General features: G+C 41.3%; 1 protein-coding gene across 2 annotated transcripts in view; it reads left to right on the top strand.

Moving 5' to 3' along the window:
- PPP2R2B (protein phosphatase 2 regulatory subunit Bbeta) overlaps positions 1-23,259 on the top strand; it is a 464,325-nt gene that overhangs the window by 349,243 nt on the left and 91,823 nt on the right. For both annotated transcript variants that reach the window (XM_068534531.1, XM_068534532.1), the window contains exons 3-5: positions 6,179-6,276; positions 9,296-9,461; positions 15,498-15,610. In XM_068534531.1, coding sequence (XP_068390632.1) covers positions 6,179-6,276; positions 9,296-9,461; positions 15,498-15,610 — 377 coding nt within the window. The remainder of the gene's footprint in view (positions 1-6,178; positions 6,277-9,295; positions 9,462-15,497; positions 15,611-23,259) is intronic.

The following is a 23,259-nucleotide window of genomic DNA, read 5'->3' as shown; positions in this document are numbered from 1 at the left end:
GCCAACAAACACCTGAAAGGATGCTCAACATCACTAATCATTAGAGAAATGCAAGTCAAAACTACAATGAGGTATCACCTCACACCAGTCAGAATGGCCATCATCAAAAAATCTACAAACAATAAATTCTGGAGAGGGTGTGGAGAAAAGGGAACCCCCTTGCACTGTTAGTGGGAATGTAAATTAATACAGCCACTATGGAGAACAGTATGGAGGTTCCTCAAAAAACTAAAAATAGAACGACCATACGACCCAGCAATCCCACTACTGGGCATATACCCTGAGAAAACCATAATTCAAAAAGAGTCATGTACCACAATGTTCATTGCAGCTCTATTTACAATAGCCAGGACATGGAAGCAACCTAAGTGTCCATCAACAGGTGAATGGATAAAGAAGATGTGGCACATATATTCAATGGAATATTACTCAGCCATAAAAAGAAACGAAATTGAGTTATTTGTAGTGATGTGGATGGACCTAGAGTCTGTCATATAGAGTGAATTTAGTCAGAAAGAGAAAAACAAATACGGTATGCTAACATATATATGAAATCAAAAGAAAAAAAAAAATTGGTTCTGAAGAGCCTAGGGGCAGGACCGGAATAAAGATGCAGATGTAGAGAATGGAGTTGGGGACACGGGAAGGGTAAGGTGGGACAAAGTGAGAGAGTGGCATAGACTTACATATACTACCAAATGTAAAATAGATAGCTAGTGGGAAGCAGCTGCATAGCACAGGGAGATCAGCTCAGTGCTTTGTGACCACCTAGAGGGGTGGGATAGGGAGGGTGGGAGGGAGATGCAAGAGGGAGGAGATATGGGGATATATATATATGTATAGCTGATTCACTTTGTTATGAAGCAGAAACTAACACACCATTGTAAAGCAATTATACTCCAATAAAGACGTTAAAAAAATTAAATTAAAAAATAAAAATCACTGAGGTAAATGTTAAAATCTTGTATTCACTTTGAAAGTCAATTAAAATTGCTTAAAAGTCAAAAATTGTTCAAGTATTTATGGTCAAGGTAAAAAAATTAGAAAATGCTGAGAAATTAGAAGACTATAAAAAAATAAAGTTAGTCATCCATGTCCTACCCCAAAACAATATCATCCTGTACTCTCCCTGACGGACTTTTTCCTGTGACTATTTGTGTGTGTATTTATAGGAGTTAATTATTATCTTTGGGGGATATTTCAGTTTATATTCTAATCATCATCTTGGTATTAATGGAAGTTTTAGTAAGTATATATTACTTTACCAGTTTAAAAAAACGTATTTTAAAATGTAAGTACTTTAACAAAATTGAGGTCATCTGACACATACTATTTTATTACCTGATTCTTCTTTTAAATTTTATAATATATTAATATCTTTTCAACATGACCATTTTGGCACGGTCTCAGTAGCAGTTCTTGTGTATATCTTGTCTGGCCACAACCAGACTTCCTTTTCCCCCCTATTTTGGTGGAAAATATACTCCAATGTACTATTTCAGTCATCCAAACTTACCAGGGAAAACCTTATCTGAGAAAATGGATGCTGACTTTGGACTCTGAACCAGAATGCAAGGAGTCCACAGTGTTATGTAGATGGAAGGAGTAGTTTTAATTCCCTCCAGGGAACCTAAGAATCCCCTGTTTGTTTAATGATCCGGAACGTCAAGGCCAATCTAGCCGGAAACTCCTATGCAGCAGTGACAAAGTCTCCACATGTCACCTCCCCCCACTGCAGGAGTCACTGCCAATTAATCACAGCACTTTGACCTGGAAGTGGCCTCCCAAATTCTTCGCAACACAAACTTTCTGGCAGCTACCATCATTTCACCATTGTCATCCGCTAGGAAACCTGCTTTCCATTTTTGCTGATATCCTTATCCTAGCTGAAGAAACAGCAGATTCTGCTAGAACTGACGTCCTCATCAGGAAGAAAGCCAAATATTGCTTGTGCAGAACTAGTCAGCTGATAAAGTACATATATGACTTTATAGTATTATCTCCCAGATGTTTCCAAGATGAAAGATACAACATTTAATGGACTCTGAAGGCTAAACTGCATTACCGTCTCATTTCAATCCCTATGATTGATGCTGGGAGGTCAATGCTAGTGACCTGGTCAGTGAGATCTTGTCCCATCAGAGGATTTGGCTTTAGGTCCTAAGTCTACACTGAGCCATCGTTTTATCAAAAATCACCCAGTACTAGTACTCAGCCCAGCGCTCTGGCATTGCATAGACTCCAGCCTAGCATGGTATACTGGGGGAGATAAGGGCATGAACAAGGGGGTCCTTCCTTTTCTTTAGCCTCACAATCACATGCATATAATTGCCAAGTCAATTTCTATTATTCAGTTAAATGGAAACTTTATGTATGAACTTACTAGTCTGGAACCTTTGAAGGATGCTGAGATTGATTTTAAAAATGAAAAACTTGATCTTATCATTGCCTTTTGAACTAGAAATGGGGTTACCAGGCCACCATCTTGTGGAAATTAAATCAGCACGAATAGATGTGGAGCAGGGCAAACGTCATACCTCCCAGGATTTCCTTAAAAAATCATGTTAACTACATTTGACCTCTGTAACTGTTTTTGGCTTCTGCTTTTTGTTTTCAGTCAAAAACATGCACTTCATTCACATCTTTATAGAACAGAGAGAAAATGCTCAAGTTTATAGCTTTTTGCATAATAGCATGATTCGGCTGGGCATTTAAGAAAATGAGTTGTCATACACACTTAACATTTAAAGGCAAGTGTCCTCTAATTGAACTTGATGAACTGAACCTTAATTGAACTTGATGAATTGATTTCTGTTGACCATGATTTCAGGTGACGTTATCGTTTCTAAGTTTGCTAGTTTATTATTATCGCCATAACCTCTTTCTATGCTCAACAAAAGTCATGTTGTTTCGAGCACTGTATGTTTTCTAATTTAAACTGCTCTACCAAGAGCATGTTGCAAACACAGGAGTATTGTATCGGCAGTGTCTGTATCTTGAAATTGGAATGTGGGGTGATTCATGAATTTTGCATCAGTTATTAAACAGTCATAGATAAAGCTATGCAGAGAGGGATAGGGCAGTAAAATACTCTGGTTACACCTACTGGCTTAGCCATGATAAATGAGTCAGGAAATATAAAAGTTCAAAACAGGTATTAACTTGAACTGCAATGCATACGTTCTGAAGGGAAGCACACAGTAGCCAGATATAAACGACCCAATATACAGACCACCTGCCTGGCAGGGTTAAAATAAAGGCAAGGACTTGGCAAAAGACTAAGGAATTTCAGAATCCTGCCATGCCAGTCAACCTTTCTCTGACAAGTTTCTTGAGGGAGACATAGCACAAACAATGATAACACTTGGAAAACAAAGGAGGTATTTTTATAGCTGGGACCATGCCTGATATCCCATAGTGCAAAGTTCCAATAATACTGCCTTGGATCATGTGGCTTGGACTTGAGCTTGAATCCTACCTTGATTCGACCTGTGTGCATCTTAAAGACAGAGTGAAGACATTTTCAAAGAGTCCAGGCAAAAAGACAATATGAATGTCATCCCTGGGAGACTGAATTTTGTTTCCCTTGGAATGACATTTTCTTGGAATCTGAGCCAGAGGCTGATCTTGGAAAGAGCTGCTTACCTCTTCCTTCCGATACTCAATGTCACCAAAAGGGAAGACCCATCTCTTTGTTGTCAGTGCACTAGCCCTGGAACCCACCTAGAACTCCAGCATCTGTGTTCACACAGCTGCTGAGAGGAAGGGCTTCAGCTGCCCTTAAGTAGAATCTTAGCCCTAAAGACATGAGTATGGCACTGTTAACCCCCAGGTCTGGTCTCCTCATCACCCTCTCATTGCTCCTCACTTCTCTTTCTCTCTGTAAAGTGTTTGACTCATTTTTTAGTACCTGACAGAAGCCTGGAAGTGACAAGAAATAGCCATGTCTGCTTTAGGTTCTCCCCCAAAGCCAGGAAGCTTTGTGAATAACCCCACGGCTAGCCACTCACTGAAAAGCCAGAAGCAGGAACTAATGTTAGAAGTGTATCCCAGCACTCGAGTGCTTTTCAACCAGGGCGTTCTGAGGCGACTGCAAACATTAAACAGCCTTCTTGTCTCCTCTGTACACGAGAGTGCTTTGCTAAGACACGCAAACTCTAATAAAGGAAAGTGGCCGATAATTCACTCGGGGTGGCTGGTTTCCATGCTCCTCTTTGGGCACTTGTTCTAGAAATGGGCCTTCTAAACTTACTTCAGGAACTGAGTAGCCATGGAGCTTATTTTGTGTTTCCTTCAGGTAGTATTCATTTGTAGGGGTCTTCTTGAGCGAATGCATGGGATGTCCAGTTGAGACTGTCAATAAGGAATGGGGTGGCCTTTTCTGAAGGCAGACTCTAGAGACCAGAAGTCAGAAGCTGGTGACCCACAAACCATTTTCAGCTGAGAGACAAGATTATTATTTTTTTAATGTCATGGCACTGAACAAAATTATTGGTTGCCAATATGTAAAACTTAAGCGATTTTGCATAAAACTCTAGATTTCCAGCTTCTTTTTTTTAAAAAAAATCAGAATATCTGGCAACACAGGTAATATTTCATAGTCACAGTTGGCTTAAACTGAGTAGCCACTTGTCTTTTAAGAGGGAACACAAGCTTGCTACTTCACCTGGTTTACTTCACTCCACGTCCCCTCGTGGCCCTGTAGGATCTGAATCTGCTACCACTGGGGTCAGTTATCTAAGATGCCAAAACAGAAATCATGAATTATTCTTTTAAATGTGCCTGGCTTGAAAGTGCCTATGGTTTATGCCTTATTCTTTTTCCTTCTGCACGAAGAATGACCATTCAAAGCTTTTTCATGTATGGAAAAGGACAGTTAGAAGCGAAGTGGAGAATTCTACACTACTTAACCTGAATCAATCAGGCATACAAAGAAAATCCTGAAATGATGATATTAAAGTAAGATTTGAGATTTGAATTATTCAGGGGTAATTGCCTTAGTTTTCCACCTCACTGTTTCCCCTTTGCTTTCCTTACATGGACATAATCTTCAGAATGTACTTCTGTCAAAGGCCACAGTCATAATTCCCCTGCTTCCTTTTTTTTTTTTTTTTTTTTTTTTTTTTAACTCATTTGCACTCTTGGTAGCAATTGTTGGAGCCCTGCAGGGGAATAATTGCAGAGGAATTAACCTCTGACATTTTTCTAAAAATAGCCCTAATAAATCCAATCATAGGTAATTTACCTGTCTGTGTTCCTCCGGGGGTAACCAGCATTGAAGAAAGACTTGGCAGGCTGGCATTCCTTCAGCAATTATCTGTGAGCTGAGTTCCTGATGCCTGTGTATTTTCTCTGTTTAGAAATACAGAGTACAAGAGGGAGGGGATATAGATATACATATAGCTGATTCATGCCATTATACAGCAGAAATTAACACAACATTGTAAAGCAATTATACTCCAATAAAAAAGATACACTTAAAAAAAAAAAAAGAAATACAGAGTACAAATTTCTCTCTTCCCTCTGACCTCATGACCCTGTTTTCTCAGCACCTTTCTCCTGGGGTTGCAGTAAGGCCTTGCTCTTCCAGAAGGGTGTGTTCGGCTCACCAGAAAAGAGGGAGCATTTGTGGGGTCCCTCCTTGAGTTTCCAGCTCCTGGAGATTTCCCGACGATTCCTCTGTGATCCGCCCCTTCATTTTCGGTGTCTGAGCTTCAAGCATCTCACCCCTTCTTCCTTAGTCTTCAGCCCTCATTTGGATTCCACAACTGAAACTCATTCGGGGAAGTTTCTGGGTGTAGAAGAAAGGGGAATGCAGAAGGACACGGGTGGGAAAAGAGCCTGTGGTTGGTAGAAATTATCAAAGAAAATTGCCATTTCCGTGAGCCGTGAAGAAATTCATTTTCTCTTGCCCAAAACAAAAGGGTATGAATGTGCTTTTTCCTTTTGTTGTCTCCAGTTGTTCCTAGAGACCACAGTACAGGGTGGGCATCTAGGAAATTTACTTTCCCAAGTGCCACTTCTAGTGGCACTTAAAATACAGAACACAAAATCCTTGTAAATTCCACTGCAGAGACAAAGCCCTAAGCCCTTAAATGCACAGAAAAGTATGTCTATTATCTATCGTTTCAAAGTAAGTGTGCAGTTACTTAAATTGCCTTTGTCTTCTTTTTTTCAGCTGACATTATCTCTACGGTAGAATTCAACCACACGGGAGAATTACTAGCGACAGGGGACAAGGGGGGTCGGGTTGTAATATTTCAACGAGAGCAGGAGGTAAGTGGCAGTGAATGCAAAGTGCCCATTTTCTTCTTTTAAAGAAGGCCTCCCACTGTTCCTTAATCCTCATGTGTCGCCCTTAACCTTGCTGCTTGGCTTGCAAACTAAAACTGCCAAAAAGTCATTAACATCAATAGTTACACACTCAGGCTCACAAAAGCAGCGGAAAATAGAGCCTTTTCTGGGCAAGGTCTCATCTTTCCAAACCTGGGTATTGCACATTCAAAACAACCTCACTTCTCATCTGACCTGCACAATTCCGCGGGTGCTTGTTGTTGAGTGTAACGCCTCCTTTTTCAGTGGGGTTTATTCTCCTCCATCTGTTGAAATACAGGGACTCCTAACAGAATACCTAGGATAAAAAATATAACCCTTCCCCAACAGATATGAAAAGGATAACTTGGGTCAGAAGAGAATACGTACAATTTACAGGCATACTTCAGAGATATTGTGGGCTCAGTTCCAGGCCACTGCAATAAAGGGAATATCACAATAAAGCAAGTCACACCAATTTTTTGATTTCCCAGTGCATATAAAAGTCATATTTACACTATACTGTGGTCTGTTAAGTATGCAGTAGCATTATGTCTAAAAAAACAAGGTACATACCTTAATTAAAAATACTTTGTTGCTAACCATAAAAAAAAAAAGAAGAAAATGGTAGCTCCCCCTACCAAAGGAAGTGAAATCCCAGAAAATGACATCTGAGCAAGGCATGTAGCCCACACTTTACTATAGGTGACACGAAGTTCCCTGCAGCTGAATACTCTATGCATTCTGAGCAGGAGTTCTAACTCCCAGTGAATCTCGAAAAGCCCATTTCTTCCTGAGACTGGGGTTCCACTAGGAATTGTTTCTCTTTTTCATATAAATTGAGTTTTTTGGTATCTGCTTCTGTTCTGTCAGAATGAAATTATGGCCCAATTTGATTTCCTTGGCCTCCGCCGGCGTGGTCCTGAAGCTTCCAGCAGGCCAGTCTGTGTTCAAGTAACTCTCCCATCTGCTACTGCCTGCCTTGGAGATTCACCCGGCACAGCGTAGCAGGAGGGCCCAGTGCAGGAGGGAGGTTTCACAAGAGACTTCCCTAGCAATTTAAAGCCTGCTTTGTGCCTCAAAGTCATTTGTGTTCCACCTCCCCTCAAAAAAGGAAAGCCTCATTTAGAGGTGATATATTTGGTAATTGCACATTATTTGCAATTAATTTCTATAAGGGCATCGTAATCCCTCGGGGTTCTGTATGAATTCAAGTGTTCGGCATTAAATCAGGCACCCAGCCTATTCCATTGGCCCTGGAAACACGAAAATGTTGTTGGCAAGTAGGAACTAATAGCTCTTCGTGACCTGGAATTTTTCCTGCTTTTCCGGAGCTGCCTGGTGCTAATTGGTCTGGCACATCCTACACACGCTTGACAGTCTGATTTGGATGGTAGCAAATCAACACTCGTAAAAATGTATTGTTCAGGTGGATTAGCTCTCTCTGCAGTAAACAGGGTAGGAGCGAGTATGTCAGCCTTTAAAGTCCTTTTAAAATTGATTTTCAAACCTTCTTCTTCAATTTTTTAAAAAAATCCAATTAGGTTCAGAGTGATGATAAAGAGAAACCAGAGGAGTTGTTTAGCATAAATTACCCAAGGCAGGGTGTTGCCAGTAATATTCCGCTCCATGTTTCCCATTAGGTATTTATAGGTTTCACCTATTTTAATTTACTGAAATATGTGGGGAGCCTGATTCATTAGTAGAAAGGAGGGGGACACATTTTCCAAAGGAGGGTGGTTTTGTTCAATAAGGAATAAATGTTGAGGATAATAACCTGCAGTTAAATGTTGAGCTTTGCGGTGGGACTTGGGGTTGAATGAACGCTGAGCTTGAGAAACACAGCCATGTGACAACATCTAGGTCAGGCCTCCTTTCGATTCCCGTGGGTGACACCTGTGCGTGAATCCTCAAGAGGTGCTGTCCTGGAAAATTTGTTCAAGGAACCTCAGTGCCCTCGCAAGCACATTTAACATCTGGGTATCAGCACCATCACCCATCAGTAAATTGAGACTTGGGTTTGAATGTTCAGTATCCACCCAGAGATAAAAATTTTTTAATTGCGCCTTTTATTAAGAGTCAAGCATTTACGACAAATGCCTAGCAAGACCTGGATTTGAATTTTTTTTTTTTTTTTGGATTTGAATTTTTGAACACAGTTTTCCAAAGCCTGAATCTTGAGGCTCTTGGTCACTAGGTCCTAAAATGCAAACCTCTCCTCCTTCTTTTCCCTTCTTCCCTTTCTCTCTTTCACACCATCTTTTCCTCCTGCCCACCTTTCTTCTTTCTCTGGTCCCTTTCTGCACACCCTTCCTTTATGTTTTGTTCTCTCACCATTTATTTAGTTCCTGCTGTGTGCACTTTGCATAATCAGCGCTGGGGGAAAGCCAGCGTAAAGTCTCATGGTTCTCCTAATGATTCACATGTCATCTCTGCACTCATGTCTGTTTTGTTATTCATGTTGGAAAAAGGAGAGGGAGAGATCCACTGGTTATAAGCTGGGTGACCTTTGAGAAGTCATTTTAATTTCTGTGAGCCTCTTTTGTTCATTTCCCTGCTCTGTGCACCTCTCAGAGATTCTATGAAGAATTGATGAGATTTTAAAAGGCCAGTGAAAGGTGCAGATGCTATAGCTTTGTGTTCTTGTTAAAGGATTGATACACGTCTGTATGGACGTCAGCATGGGATGACTCACTCCTAAGGGTGTCCAAGACATGCAGCAGTTTATGTATATACTTTATAAGTAAAAATTTGTAAATATTGAAGGTGCCAGTATTTACCACCAGGGTTGCATGATCAACAGCCTGAGGGCACTGAGCTAAGGAGGAACCCATGGCCGTCATAGTCCTGCCCTCAGCCCACTTGGACACGGCCTGCCCGTCTCACCCCTCATGACTCTACTCAAAAAAAGGGAGGAACTGGTGAATTTGCAGTTGGCTTATGTGCTTTAATCTTCATGTGACTTTTTTTTCCCTTCCTACAGAGTAAAAATCAGGTTCATCGTAGGGGTGAATACAATGTTTACAGCACATTCCAGAGCCATGAACCCGAGTTCGATTACCTGAAGAGTTTAGAAATAGAAGAAAAAATCAATAAAATAAGATGGCTCCCTCAGCAGAATGCAGCCTACTTCCTTCTGTCTACTAATGGTATGTGGAGGTGACTTGTCTTGTTTGGTATTTTCAGAGATACAGTCAGCAAACCATATATTTCAATCTCTCTTAGCCTCCATTTTCCTTTTTACCTTGCAGGCTGTTGAAAAACTTAGAAACCATATTTGCAAGATGCCTAGCAGAATGCCTGGCAGAGAATAGGCCCTCAGTAAATAGTACTTATTCTTTTTTAAAAATAACAAATTTATGGTCGAATTATGTGAGACTTGCTATCTGTAGTTTTTGACTAATGCAGATTATTTCCAGGTGTTTTTGGAATGTGGCTTCCTGTCTAAAGATTCACTGAATGTTATTCTGGGAACACATTTCAGGAAACTAAACATGCCGTCCCTGTGTGTTTGGCATACTCAATAGAAGTTATTAATCCCTGAATATATTTGGGGGTTTGGAAAGCAGATGTCCTTGTCTGACACAATCAAGCTCTCTAGTAGAAACATAGGTCAAGAAGAGAGGGGACCCCATCAAAAAACTGATCAAGTAATGGTTTCTTCTCTTTCTCCCTTCTCCCTTCATACTCTTCTTATAGCATTTGTTGGTTTAGGGAGAGTTGATATAAATAGGTCAGAGAGAGAGAATGTTAGGGGTTGAACACAGAAGCCGATTCCCTATTAATCTGTAAACCTTTATGCAGTGGAATTACCAACCCTAAAAGTTCTTAATACCCTTGCTGTGAAAGAGGCCATCTATACTCAAAACAATTCAGAATAAAATCATATACGAAAGGGTGCTAATTGAATAGCATAACAATTAGAGGATTAGTATATACAAATTAAACACCATCTCCCAAGCAAATAAGCTGGAGAGTGATTCATTTCATCATCCTGTGTGTGTGTCTTTGAGGAGTATACATTTAAATATAAATCAAGAAACAAGGGATTTGCTTTCTGCCCATCTCCAACATTTATTAAGAAAGGGCAATGCTCATATGTCAAGTTAAAAAAAATGCAGACTGTGTATATACTACGATCAAACATATATTAACATTTTTAAAGACTGAAAGGAAACACACTGAAAGGTTTATCATGATTAATTTTGACTGTGCATTATGGGTGACTTGTCAATTTATTCCTTTTATTGTTTTTATTTTCTAAGTTTTTACAATGAGTTTTATTTTAATCTTATGAAAAAAAGGGGGGGAAAGTTTTTAATGCATATGAACCAAAAAAATCCCTCAAATGAAAAAGCCAGTGTATAAATCTGTAAAGCAACAGTTCTGAAATAGCCAGTTTAGGGTTATTCAAGCATAGCTTATCTCAACATGACCAGATCTCCACTCATCTGTTTTTCCAGATTCCAAGTAATTTAATTTTTTCTCATTTATTGTTTTGTTTACTTTTTTTTATCTTGATTTCCCGAAAGTCAAGCCACATGAATTTGTTTCAGTCGCTTCGCTTTTAGTTTTGTTTAAGTTTCCCTCAAAGGCTCAGCAGATTCAACACAGCTTAGAATGGAAGAAACTTCTGATGATTTTGACTTAATTACTTTAGGCAGAGAAAAAGCATCTGATTATCTTCTATAGCTAGCTTACGTTATATTATGAAATTTAGCCTATTGATTATTACAATAAAATTCAAAGACATAAAAGACATATTAACTACTTTGTGGGGGGGATGGGAAAGAAGTCAGTGAAATGCAATGAAGATTAATTATATAGCATAATGTTCTGTTAATTGAGTTTTTAAATAGTTTTTTGATTAACAAGGATATTATCTTCCCATTTGGGATGCTATTTCGTATGCCAACAGCATCTCAAAATGATTCTTAGAAGAAAAATTCCCATGCTCGTATGTGATTTTCTTTTTTATACTAATATTGAGGTTGAGAATCTCCCTTAAGCCAAATAGGTTAACATGCAAAAATTAATAGAAGACAATTGGAATTACTGTACAAAAGAGAAAATGAAGATAGATGATAAGACTGTGTTTAAAAGCTGCCGCAAGTGATGATAAACTACTCAGAGAGCCAGCCAGAAAAAAGAAAAAGCCATTACTCATAGTAACAGCCACATGTTCCTCAGACTTTTTTATCCAGAAAGCTTCAAGCTACTGAGTCAAGAAAAATTGTGTGATAATAAAGTCAAGAATAACTCCAGGCATCCCAACCATGGGGAATTGAATTGAATTCACCATCAATTATCTTTTTTTAAAAAATTGTGCTTATCTCATTATAGCTGGGTACAGTTTTTGTCTTCTGCTAGAATACATTCCCAGCTTTAGAAATTTTAATGAAAAATAAAACCAACATTCAGTTGTAAAGATAGACCTTAAAATTTTTTGCCAGATGAAGACACATTGCTTTACCTAGAATGTCTACTTCTATCTTAATTCCTATGATGAGAGGAAAAGGTACACTTAATTTGTTTTTCATGCTATGAAAGTAATAAGTGTTCATTGTAAAAAATTTCAAAAATGCAGAGAAGCAAAATGAAGATAAGGAAAGTGTTCCTATCCAGAGAGAACCACTATTAATGTCTTTTAAAGAGAAAAGCAAAGAGGCATGGATAAATCTGTTTGTTTCTTAACAAAAATATGACATATTCTGTAACTGTTTTGCAACCAGATTTTTTTATATAATAATATAACACTTAATAACAGGAATATCTTCCTAATTGTGAAATATTTCTCCTAAAATACCGTAACATTTTCAATGACTGCATGGTATTCCCTTGTATGGTTTTTTCTATAGTTTATTAATAAATCTCCCATTACTAGACCTTTAATTATTAACTAATTCTCACTATTATACATTATGTATTTGTAGAAATAGATGTTGGTATGGATAGGTAAATAGTTAGGAAAAAAGCATATTATAAACTATGTATAGCATGATACATCTATTAAAAGCTATTAAAAATGTTATATAATTCCACACACAAGTATAATACAAGGATATACATAAATTCTTCATAGTAGTTGTCTTTGTCTACTGGAAGTGAGGGAGTTTTTAATTTTTTTATTTTTATGTTCACTTTCATTTTCTACAATTTTATGTACCAGTTGTGTAATAAAAAGACGAAAATAAAATGAGAAATGTAAAATCTATATATGAGATATTATTATAGGTTTGTATCCCTCTTCAAAAAAATGCATAGAAAAAATACTACAAGGAACTATGCAAAATGTTAACAATGGTTGTCCCAGACTGCAGGGATTTTAGGGATTTTTATTCTTTATGTTTTACCTCCAATTTCTCTCTTTCTCTGTATAGCAATTTATCATTCCTAATAAGAAAAATATAAGAGAAGAATTGCCTTACTGTCGGGATGGGCTACATTCCAAAGCCCAGCAATAGAAAATAATCAGTATTAAAATTCACTGATTTGGGTTCTTCTAAGCCACAGTAGCTAATCTACTCTGATCTCTGATTAGTAGCTAATCAAATGACTGAATAAATATGGCCCATGTTTCATCTTCTCACCCTAAAAAGCAGGTCATTATGCAGCCTATATTCAGAGAGGGTAGGACCAGAAGAGTATAGATAGAAAATTCTAAATTCAACCCAACATCTGGGAAAGGCTTCTTCGCCTTCTGTCTCAGTACAAGCCGGGCTGAATGCACAAATCTTACACTTAGTAGACTTTACAGGCGTGCCGGCAGACATGACCAGCCCAAGTGATGCCCACATATTAGGAAACAGGGGCCCTTCTCTGTTAGAGTAGCCAAATTGTTGCGGGAAGCCCACTTCATAATGTGCATTTCAGACCGCTGAGGACAAGGTATTTGCCAAGGAGAGATGGAGGAGGGAGATGAGGGGCAAAGGAGCAAGGGAATCCTAATACAGGCAGGATACAGGGGCGGCTTTCCTCCCCTGACAGCCTTACAGAGAGGAAGTAAGATGTGCCGACATCATCATGGGATGAGGCTCACGCTGTCAGAGCAACATCTTATTATTGCAGAACAGTTGCCCAGTTTGCTAATTCTAACAACAGCTGCTATTTGTGAACCATGATTAGAAGTGCAACACTGGGCTAAACACTCTACACGCATTCTTTCATTTAAGGACGACACTGTTTTCCCCAATTTACATATAAAGAAACTGAGGCGTAGAGAAGTTAACTATCTCTGTTTGTAAGATGGGAGTATTGAGGACATACTTATACTAAAAAATTACTCATGTTTCTGAAATTCAAACTTAATTGGCCACTCTGTACCTTTTCTCCTGCTTTATCTGCTACTCCCATTTGTCTGTCGCCCAAAGGCTAGTTAGGTGCCTACTGCATGTGAATCCCAGCCCTCGGCCACGTGGTGGCGGGAGTTGGAGTGGGGATGGGACCCAAGGTTGTCTGCTTCCAAAGCCATCCTGTGCAAGCACAGAGCAAGACACAGAGGAGCAGCCGAGCGTCTGCCATCCAGAAGAGAAGTTAGAACAGATAATGAACGCAGGATCTGATAAGAAAGGCCTCCAAAGGCATGCAACCACAGACATGATCTGTTTGGCCCAAACACGTTTCCTTAAAAAATAGATTAACATATGCACACTACTATATATAAAATAGATAACCAACAAGGACCTACTGTATAGCACAGGGAACTCTACTCAATATTTTGTAATAATCTATAAGGGAGAATCTGAAAAAAGTATATACTGATGTGTATATCTGTGTGTATATATATATATGTGTGTGTGTGTGTGTGTGTGTGTGTGTATATGTATGTACATATATCTGAATCACTGTGCTGTACACCTGAAACTAACACAACATTGTAAATCAACTCAACTTCAATTTTTAAAAGATGGAATCAAAAGCCTGCAGGTGGGGCATGCCATCTCCAGCTCCCCCGATGCCCCGCCCCCTTTCACTCATTCCCCGGGCACTGCCTACCTCTTGTAGGCGTTGGAGTCCTCACCCCTGTTTTATTGCTGTAGAGAGTGACAGGGGTCACCAAGTGGTGTAGAGTCCTGGGACAGTACAAAGCTGAGAAAGGTCATTTCCAGCTGGGGACTCAGAAAAGAGACTGCAAGGGGAAAGCATCTGCATGAATCTCCTTCACATTTTACTTCCCTGAGTACCGCTAACAAGATGCACTGTGTAAATGAGATGCATTCATTCATCCAACTCCTATTTATTGAACATCCACTATGCCCCAGGCACTGTCGTAGGTGCTGGAGATACAGTGAGGAACAAGACAGACGGAATCCCTGCCTCCAATGATATTTAAATTACTGTGAGGGAGACGAGATAATTAAGTTGCCAGAGAGTGAAACGTACTCTGAAGAAAAATAAAGCAGGAAGAGGGGATACAGAACGGTGAGGAAAACATCTTTCTGTAGGTTGGTTAGGAAAGACCCCCTCTGAGGCTGGGACATAAACAGAGGAGAGCAAAGGGAAGGAACAAATCTTGTGAAAAAGAGGGTAAAGGGCTTTCCTGGCAGAAGGAGCAGCTAGTGCAAAAGCCCTGAGGCTGGAGTGGGATTAACCTATACAAGGAGCTGTAAGGAAACCGGGTGGCAGGAGCACAGGAAGTGGCAGTGAGTGGGGTAGACAATGAGATCATAAAGTGTGAGGACGTAGGGGTGCAGGTCACGGAGGGCCTTTCAGGTCATGCTAGGGACAGTGTTTAGTGAGGTGGGATGCTGAAATGAGGATAGTAATTGGACCTACATCTCAGGGTTATTGTGAATATTAAGTAAATTCTCCACGGAAGGCGCTAACATGGTTACATCGTTAATTCTACATATGTTGTGACTACTCTTATTCAGTGTTCAGGACATATTATTATTGAATGATCCAATTTAAATGTAAGCTATAGATTTAACAGCCCATTGTCAGGGAAACCGTTTGTCTCAGCACAATAAATGTTTTCGTTTTGAAACATGAGCTCTGCCTTCAGAGGCCTTGAGATTTATGCACTGAAGCCCTTGACCTGAGCCAGTTTCCCTAGCAGTCCCTTCCATCGTGACCTTCACCTCTCCCTGCAACCGCCCCCAACTGGGTCCCGCAAAAAAAAAAAAAGGCTCCTTTATCAGCTTCCTCTCACTGTCATTTTGATTTCCTCTGGTTGCCCTCTGCAGATAAAACTGTGAAGCTGTGGAAAGTCAGCGAGCGTGATAAGAGGCCAGAAGGCTACAATCTGAAAGATGAGGAGGGCCGGCTGCGGGATCCTGCCACCATCACAACCTTGCGGGTGAGCCCAACGGCTGGTTTTCCACCGTCTTTCAGTTTCCTTGGCAACCAGGGTCAGGGGAAGGGGAGGGGAAGTTTGGCCGCGTGCTTGCTGCTGCTATAGGTTGCCCCTCTCAGGTGTGAGGGAGGGAGATCAAGCAGAGACCCCGCCTACCTGAGTCTCTGGTGAAGGAGCAGGACGGGCACCAAGCTCTGATGACTATAAATCCACGTTTCCCTTTGCCCCTGAGGACTTGCCTGCAGGGTCACTGCCATACATTACTATGTTCTTAGCCTCTGTCTGTTTGCATCATCTAACATGTCTTGAGCACCTTCAAGGTACAGGCATGGAACTACCCAGATAGGAAGTTGGAGTCTTGTGATTCGGAACATGAACTTCTGAATCAAACAGGCCTGGGTTCAAATTCTGCCACTTACCAGACTCTCACTTAGTCACTCCCTTTTTGAACTTCAGTCGTGCAAGTTATTTTTAGTTTCTCCATCTGCAAAACAGTGAACCTAGTACCTTACTGTGTGTGGGCTTCTGAGGCTAAAATGCAGTGAGGATGGAAAGCCCTTATTCCGTGGCTGGTACTCAAGAAATGATCTCCACTATTAGTCTTGGTAGCTTCCTTCCTGCCGTCCAGAAAAGCACAGTCTGGTAAGGAAAGAGGATGGGTAGGACTAATATGCAGATGTTTATGACACTAACTAGAGTAAGATAAATGCAATGAGAGTCAGAGAGTTGCAGTTTGATCGAAGGAGGGAGAAATTATATTTGGTTCTGGGAGATTGGGATATGTCTGTTAGGGAAATGGTGTTAGAAATGGATTTCTAAAAGCAGACTTGTAAAGGAAGGCTCTCTAGATAGAGATTAAAATGATTTAGGACTGGGTGATGAGTTTAGTTTTGGAGTGTTCATTGTGAACGGTAAAGCCAGGCACATGTTGGGACCAGCCCTGGCCCCTAGCCACTTTCAGAACTGGGTAAAATATGTGCTCTCAGATGCCAGCAGCTCTACTGAAAACCAAAAACTGCGAAGAGACACAGAAGTATCAATACCTGTGGGGGAAAGAGGTTGTCGCCCTATGTTTAGAGGCAAATGTGGGGATTGAATGATCATCATGTGCCTGATTAGCTGGCTTGTTGGTTTGTTCATTCATTCATTCATTTGTTCATCTGTTCATTCAGCAGATGCTTTTTGAGCACAGACTCTTTGCGGCCCATAATGCTAGGCTGTCGTGTGTGTACCCAGTAGTAATGGGTACCTGGTCTTCTACTGAGCTTCTTCTGGGCCAACAAGCATTGGCTGCTCTGTTTCCTCTCGTCCGCCTGTGCCTTCAACCTGGAGAACAGCCGTACAAGTTTACCTTATCAGACTGGGTTAATACTCTAAATGCTCAGAGGTTTTGAGACTGGAGGGCAGAACAGTGAAGAGTATGAACATGGAGTCACTCTGTCCTGGGTTAGAATTCTGGCTCCATTCCTTTCTGGGTGGTGGCCTTGGACACATTACTTAAAGTCCTTGTGCCTCCCATGTCACATCTGCACAACAGGGATGAGGGATGGTCGCTACTTCCTGGGATCGTTGTGAGGATTCAGTACAATATTGTGTGTGATAGAGAGCTTAGCCTGTGTAGTGTCCCACTCAGAGAAAGCACTCAGTGATATTAGTTCCTGCTGATGGTTTTTAGTCTTACTCTCATCATCATCATTTTCATGACTGTTATTACCCCCTAGTGATAGTAGGGCTATGTGTTTGAGAAAATTCCCATTTTTCTCTTCATACACTTTTTATACTCTTGTATTCACTCCTCAAGCTATTCACTGGTGTCTACCAAGTGGCAAGCACAGTACTGGTGATACAAAAGGAACAAGATAGTCTTTCACCCCTCAGGACTTTGCAATCGTATGGAGAAAACAGATGGATTAGGCACCACTGGGGAGTTTATAACATGAACTTCTGCCCAGATGTTACCGTGCTATTGTTCGCTATGTGGATGGAATTTCTCAGATGCCATCTGTAGTCTCCACTGTGAATTCCAGTTGCCCATGCATCCAGTGGGATTTTGTATACCTGTGTTTAGCCCCTGGGAGGATGCCATCCCCATGATGAAGAAGAGAGAAGGACTCTATGTAAGTTCCACTAGAACAGAGATTGTCCCCAAAGTGACACAGTGATGTTATGAAGTGGACTTGTACATATCAAACATGGAAGGAGGCCCTAAGGAGTGGCTGGGACTTAGAAAACCCCAGTTCTGGTTCTTGCGTCCTTATTAACCATCTGTGACCCTGGGCCAATGAATCTCATTTCTTCTCTCCGTGCTTAGTTTCTAAGCAACTGAGCAGAGGACTGGAGAAAGTCAGTGGTTCTGCAACCATGGGTGCCAGTTACAAATGCAGATTCCCAGGACACAGCCTCAGTGATTCTCCTCAGCACGTTGGGTGGTCCAGAGGGATCTGCATTTTTATCATGAGCCCCTGGTGGTTGAGACAAAGGGATCTGTTACCCCTGGACTCTTATCCTCTCTAAGGCTCCTCCACGCTCTTGTTTTTATGAGCCTCTGTTACTCTTCAGTCATTTCAAGTTATTGTACCAGCTCATGAGACACATTTGCTATCGTATTGTAAAACTCGTATCTGATTTCATCTCGTCTACCTTCCTAGGCTTTCAAGTCTCCTCATTTCAGTGTAAACATCCACACTCCAGTGTTCTTTCAGTGCAAACACTGAAAAGGCCAGCCTGCTTTCTTTTTGATCCCAGTGGTAGAAGAAGAACCAGGCAACCCTGAAAACCGTAGTTTCAGAACAATGACTCCAAACAGAGAATGAGTTGATGTGATGTTAATCAGACCATAATTTACTAACATGCTCTGCTCTTGACATTTGCATTGCCAGCAATGGTGGCTTTTTTTTTCCTTCCCTGTACTATGATTACCTCTCGTTCACTTTCATAGTTTCCAGTTCTACATGGATCTTGAGAGTGAGAATGTTTAATAATACCCAACAGCTAATTAATCCTCACTGAGTAATGAACCTGTTCTGTTTCAGTGCTGGGAGGTTCAGCTTTTCAAAGTATGCATGTGGTTGTTTTTTTTCCTTTTTTCATGCAAGATAGCCTTTCAAATCCAATCACTTATTACCCGGAGAGACTATGAGAAGCACTTCTATGGACACTACATCTCCTGCTTAATATTATAACATTCAAAGCAATAATCATGATGATAGTTTAATAATAACACCTTATGAGCTGTAAAATACCATTTTTATCACAAAGTGTTTACTCACTTAATTCCCTGATTCATCTTCAGACCAGCCAGGTAGAAAGGCAGGTGAAAATGCTGGGATCCAGTATTTACTGTGCATTTACTATATGCCATGCACCATGCTGCACACTGTATCTGCATTGGCTACTTCATGAGGTATAGTTCACTGTTAAATACCCATTGAACAGATGCGCTTCACAGAGTTTCAGTAAGATGCCCAAGATCATGCTAAGCATCAAACCTTGATCTATGGGACCCTGAGCCCTTCAACCTGATGCTGCCTCAGAGAGGGAAAATGACTTGCCCAGTGTCTGTCAACTGGTTGTTTGAGAGCTGGGATTGAAAATCAAGAGCTATGACTCTTCAACTTGGACACATACATTAGGCATTTTAAATGTTTTTCTTAATAATTAGTGCCATGATTATTCTAGGTCAGGATGTACGCATGTGTCTCTCTCTCCCTCCCTCCCCCTCCCTCCCTCTTTCTCTCTCACCCACGTATTCACACACATGGAGTTTCCATGCCTCTGACCTCTGACCTCACCTTGAGGTCTTATGTAGTTCCACTTAGCAAGATTCTCCATGCCCTTCTTTCCAACCTCCCAATACCCACAGCTAAGAAGACCTCAGAGCCCTTTCTTGGCAACGGAAACTCATAGTTCGTGTAACTTAATCAGCCCGGGAGGGGAGATGGGTGGTGAGAAATCATACGTAGTGTACTTATCTGTGCAGAATGAGCCTGGAGTTATTATTTCCCTCGTTAGGATTGGCTGCCAGTGCCCTGGGAACCTAGGCCAGGTGGAAATGTGCTTTTGAACCAGTTACAAAAGAGTTACACAGAGTCTGTCTGAAAGGTGTGAGCTCCCAACCTGTGACACCATAACTCCCCAAAATGAAGGGGATGTAATGAACTCAAGTTTTCTAATGGATATTCCTTACAGCTAATATTAATATTAATAATAATAATAGCCACATTTTTTGAGTGCTTACTATATGCCAGGTGCTGGATTGTATACCCTTATATCATTCTGTCCTAACAGTAACTCTCTCGGGTTCTGTTTGGATCATCCAAAGCCTCCCTCCCTCCTTTCATTTAAGTCTCTGCTTAAGTGCCACCTTCTCAGAGAAGCTCAGAGCTTCTCAGAGAAGCTCTCCTAGAATTCTGTAGGGAAAATAGCCCACTCACATCTTCCCATTCACTCTCGGTGTCCTTACCCTGCCCCTTTATTCTTAACTTTCCTCCTGGCCAGATGTATCATTGGTCCACTGTCGGCCTCCCCTCCCCCTCCCGTGAAATGTAAGCTCCGTGAAAGCAGGAACCATGTGTCTCCTCTCCTGTAGCTCCGGCACATGGTAGGTATTCAGGAAATGTTTGTCAAATGAATAGATTACATAGAAGTGGAAACTGAGTTTCGGAGTAGACAAGCGGTTGTTTGCTCAAGATCTCATGGCTAGAAAGTGGTGGGGCTGGGATTCAAACCGAATCCATCTGACCCCAAATCTGATGCTTTTCATTATGATTCCCTACAGCTACATCCTAAGAAAATACTAATTCATGATTGCAGAGCAGGGGAATTTCGTTCTTAGTGTCTCTCGGAATTCTTTGGCAAAGCTTTCTTAATGTATGAGCTAGATTTTGGGGGGAGTGGAGGGCGAGGTTGAGGGCTGCAAAGGCTTTTCTGCCACAGGTTGAGCACACAATGGATGCACTGTTTTTTAGAGAAAAGATTCAATTATATCATGTTTTTACACACATGCCTTCTGCTGGTGACTGCTTCTGTCTTTCTCTCAGCTCAGGACACACACATTCTTGTGACTTTCCTGGACTAAAATTTTTCCACCTAGAATGACCCTGATGTTTGCACATCCCATTGGTGGCAATTTAGACACCCTCCTAGCCACAGTCTAAGACACCATGGCAAATCGACATGAGCGTTCACCAGCTCCAAATTCTGAAGGGAACTTCTTGAGGATTATTGCCAACAGGTCATGGGATTAGACAGCTTGGCTAAACAAACTTTTTTCCCAAAGATGATCGTTTTTGTGAAACCACTAGTTTAACTGCCTGATCTGTTTTCTAGAGAACTGATGAAACAGACCACTGGTTTAAGTTTACCAATAAAAGCAGCTACATTGATTCAGCCCTTCCTAGGGACAGACTCCGCACTGAGCAGTTTTCTGTACATTTTACAGTTGGTTCTTCATCACAATCCTGTGGCTTATGCATCATGCCCATTTTACAGGTGTGTAAACAGAGGATCGGGGAGGTAAACACTGGCTTAAGACCTCACAGATAATAAGTGGCAAAGCCAAGAATGGAACCCAGGTCTGTCTGATCCCACAGCTCCTGCCCTTCACCATCATACAGGACTATTTATTGCGTGGTCCTTGATCTAGACAACAATGCGGATAATAGCATCTGACACGTAGAACTTTTCAATGTATTTTTTATCCTACTTATTGTGTGCCTTCTATGCACCAGGCAGTGTGCGAAGTACATACTACAGAGCGGGTCTTACAAAGATGAGTGAAACATGCGCTCTGTCCTCCAGGGGCCAGGAGGGGAAGGTTGCAAGTCGCTGCAACATGAAATTAATTCAAGCAGTGGTTCTCAAACCACAGTGCGCCCCTCACAGTCTCCTGGGATACATTTTAGAACACAGGCACTGGCCTCATCACTAGGGATTCTGGTTTAGAAGGTCTGAGTTGTACCCAATAGCATCACTGACCAGATCCCCCTTAGAAAATCCCCGGGTGATTCTGACACAGGTGATCCCTGGGCCAAACTTTGAGAAACACCGGATCGGGTAAGCGTCCTGAGAAAAGCACAGAAGATTGCCATGGCAGTTCAGAGGGAGAACAGAAAGAGAGAGGTATAGGACCAGGAAGGAATTTTCAACATGCATCTTGAGGGATAGATGGCCTTTCATGCTGCGGCGGGGGGGGGGGGGGGGGGGCATCTCATTTAATGCTCCCAAGGATCTTGGGGGGGCAAGTAGGACGTGAATTGCTGTTTTCCCTATTTCTGGTGATCTGGATGTGATTATCCCCATTAGAAAAGAGGAAACTGAGGCTCTGAGAGGCAGAACTGAGAATCAGATGTGTTCGGTCTAGACACAGCCTTTGTGCTTTCTTCCTGCCTCCGTGGTGACCGTGTGGTGACGCTCACTCCAGGAGAATGGGTAATCCCAGGCCGGTAACAGGGCAAATTACTGGTTGAGTCAGGATCGGCCATCACTGCCTTAGGTTTTCATTTTGGGCTTATGCTTGACCACGGAGGCCTCTTAGGACACAGATACAGTCTTCCCCTACCCATTTTTATTTTTCTAGGCTTCATTTTATGATGTATTGCTGCTCTAGGGGCTTCATAGCCAATCCTTTTACAGCTTCAGCTTTCCTTTCCTTATATTTGTTGCAAATAAAAATGAAGCGTTTAGCTGCTGCAGTGCAAAATCAATCAAGGCTACTCCATATTCACATGCTTGCAGTGGCACCCGCACGGCCCCTGGATTAGATTAACTTTGTGAATGTGTCACTCTGGTGTGGGTAATTTCTCAACCTCCACTCCATCCCTTCCCCCTCCTGTCTCAGCGAGGGGATGTTGCAATCCCCTGTTGATTGACTACCGCACAAGTGAATGCTGGCATGTGATGTGTGTAACTCAGCAGGACGCACATACTCTGTGTTTATGAAAATAAATAATAATTTCTGTTATCGTTATTGATTGCCATCATTATCTGATTCTATCAGTCTGTGTCATGGGGTTTCATTTATGGGATCAGAAAGCACTCCACAGGAACCCCGGGCACTACCCTCACCACCAAGCCTCAGTGTTTTGGCATGTTTTGCCTTTTAGGGGTGACACTTGTGGATGTCCCTGTCCTGTTCTTTGGCTAATATTCAGTGAGACAGCATTAGTTGGGTTCAATGTGAGGCAAAGGAACTAACTGAAATAATAATAAGAGCAGCAGACGTATACTAGCGTTTGCTCTGTTCCAGGGATGCTCTATATGTTGGCTAATTTATTCTTCAAGATAAACCTATAGTGAAGGTAATAAAATAAACCTCATTTCAGAGATGTGGGACCCAAAGCCAGAGAGGTTAAACATCCTGCCTGAGGTCAGACACTTGTAAGTGGTAGCACTTGGACTTGAATTCATGGCTTTATTTTTTTTTTTTTTCTTCTATTTTTTGGCCACGCCGCACGGCATGTGGGATCTTAGTTGCCTGACCAGGGATCGAACCCGTGCCCACTGCACTGGAAGCATGGCGTCTTAACCACTGGACCACCAAGGAAGTCCCTGAATTCATGTCTTTGTGATTCTAAAATCCATACTACTATCCTGCCTCTTGTATTAAATAGAATGCCTGATATATTCATCTGAATATTTGGTATAAGCTAAAA

This window comes from Eschrichtius robustus, chromosome 2 (assembly GCF_028021215.1).
Source record: "Eschrichtius robustus isolate mEscRob2 chromosome 2, mEscRob2.pri, whole genome shotgun sequence".
NCBI classification, from domain to species: Eukaryota; Metazoa; Chordata; class Mammalia; order Artiodactyla; family Eschrichtiidae; genus Eschrichtius; species Eschrichtius robustus.
This window is presented reverse-complemented; position numbering and strand designations above follow the sequence as displayed.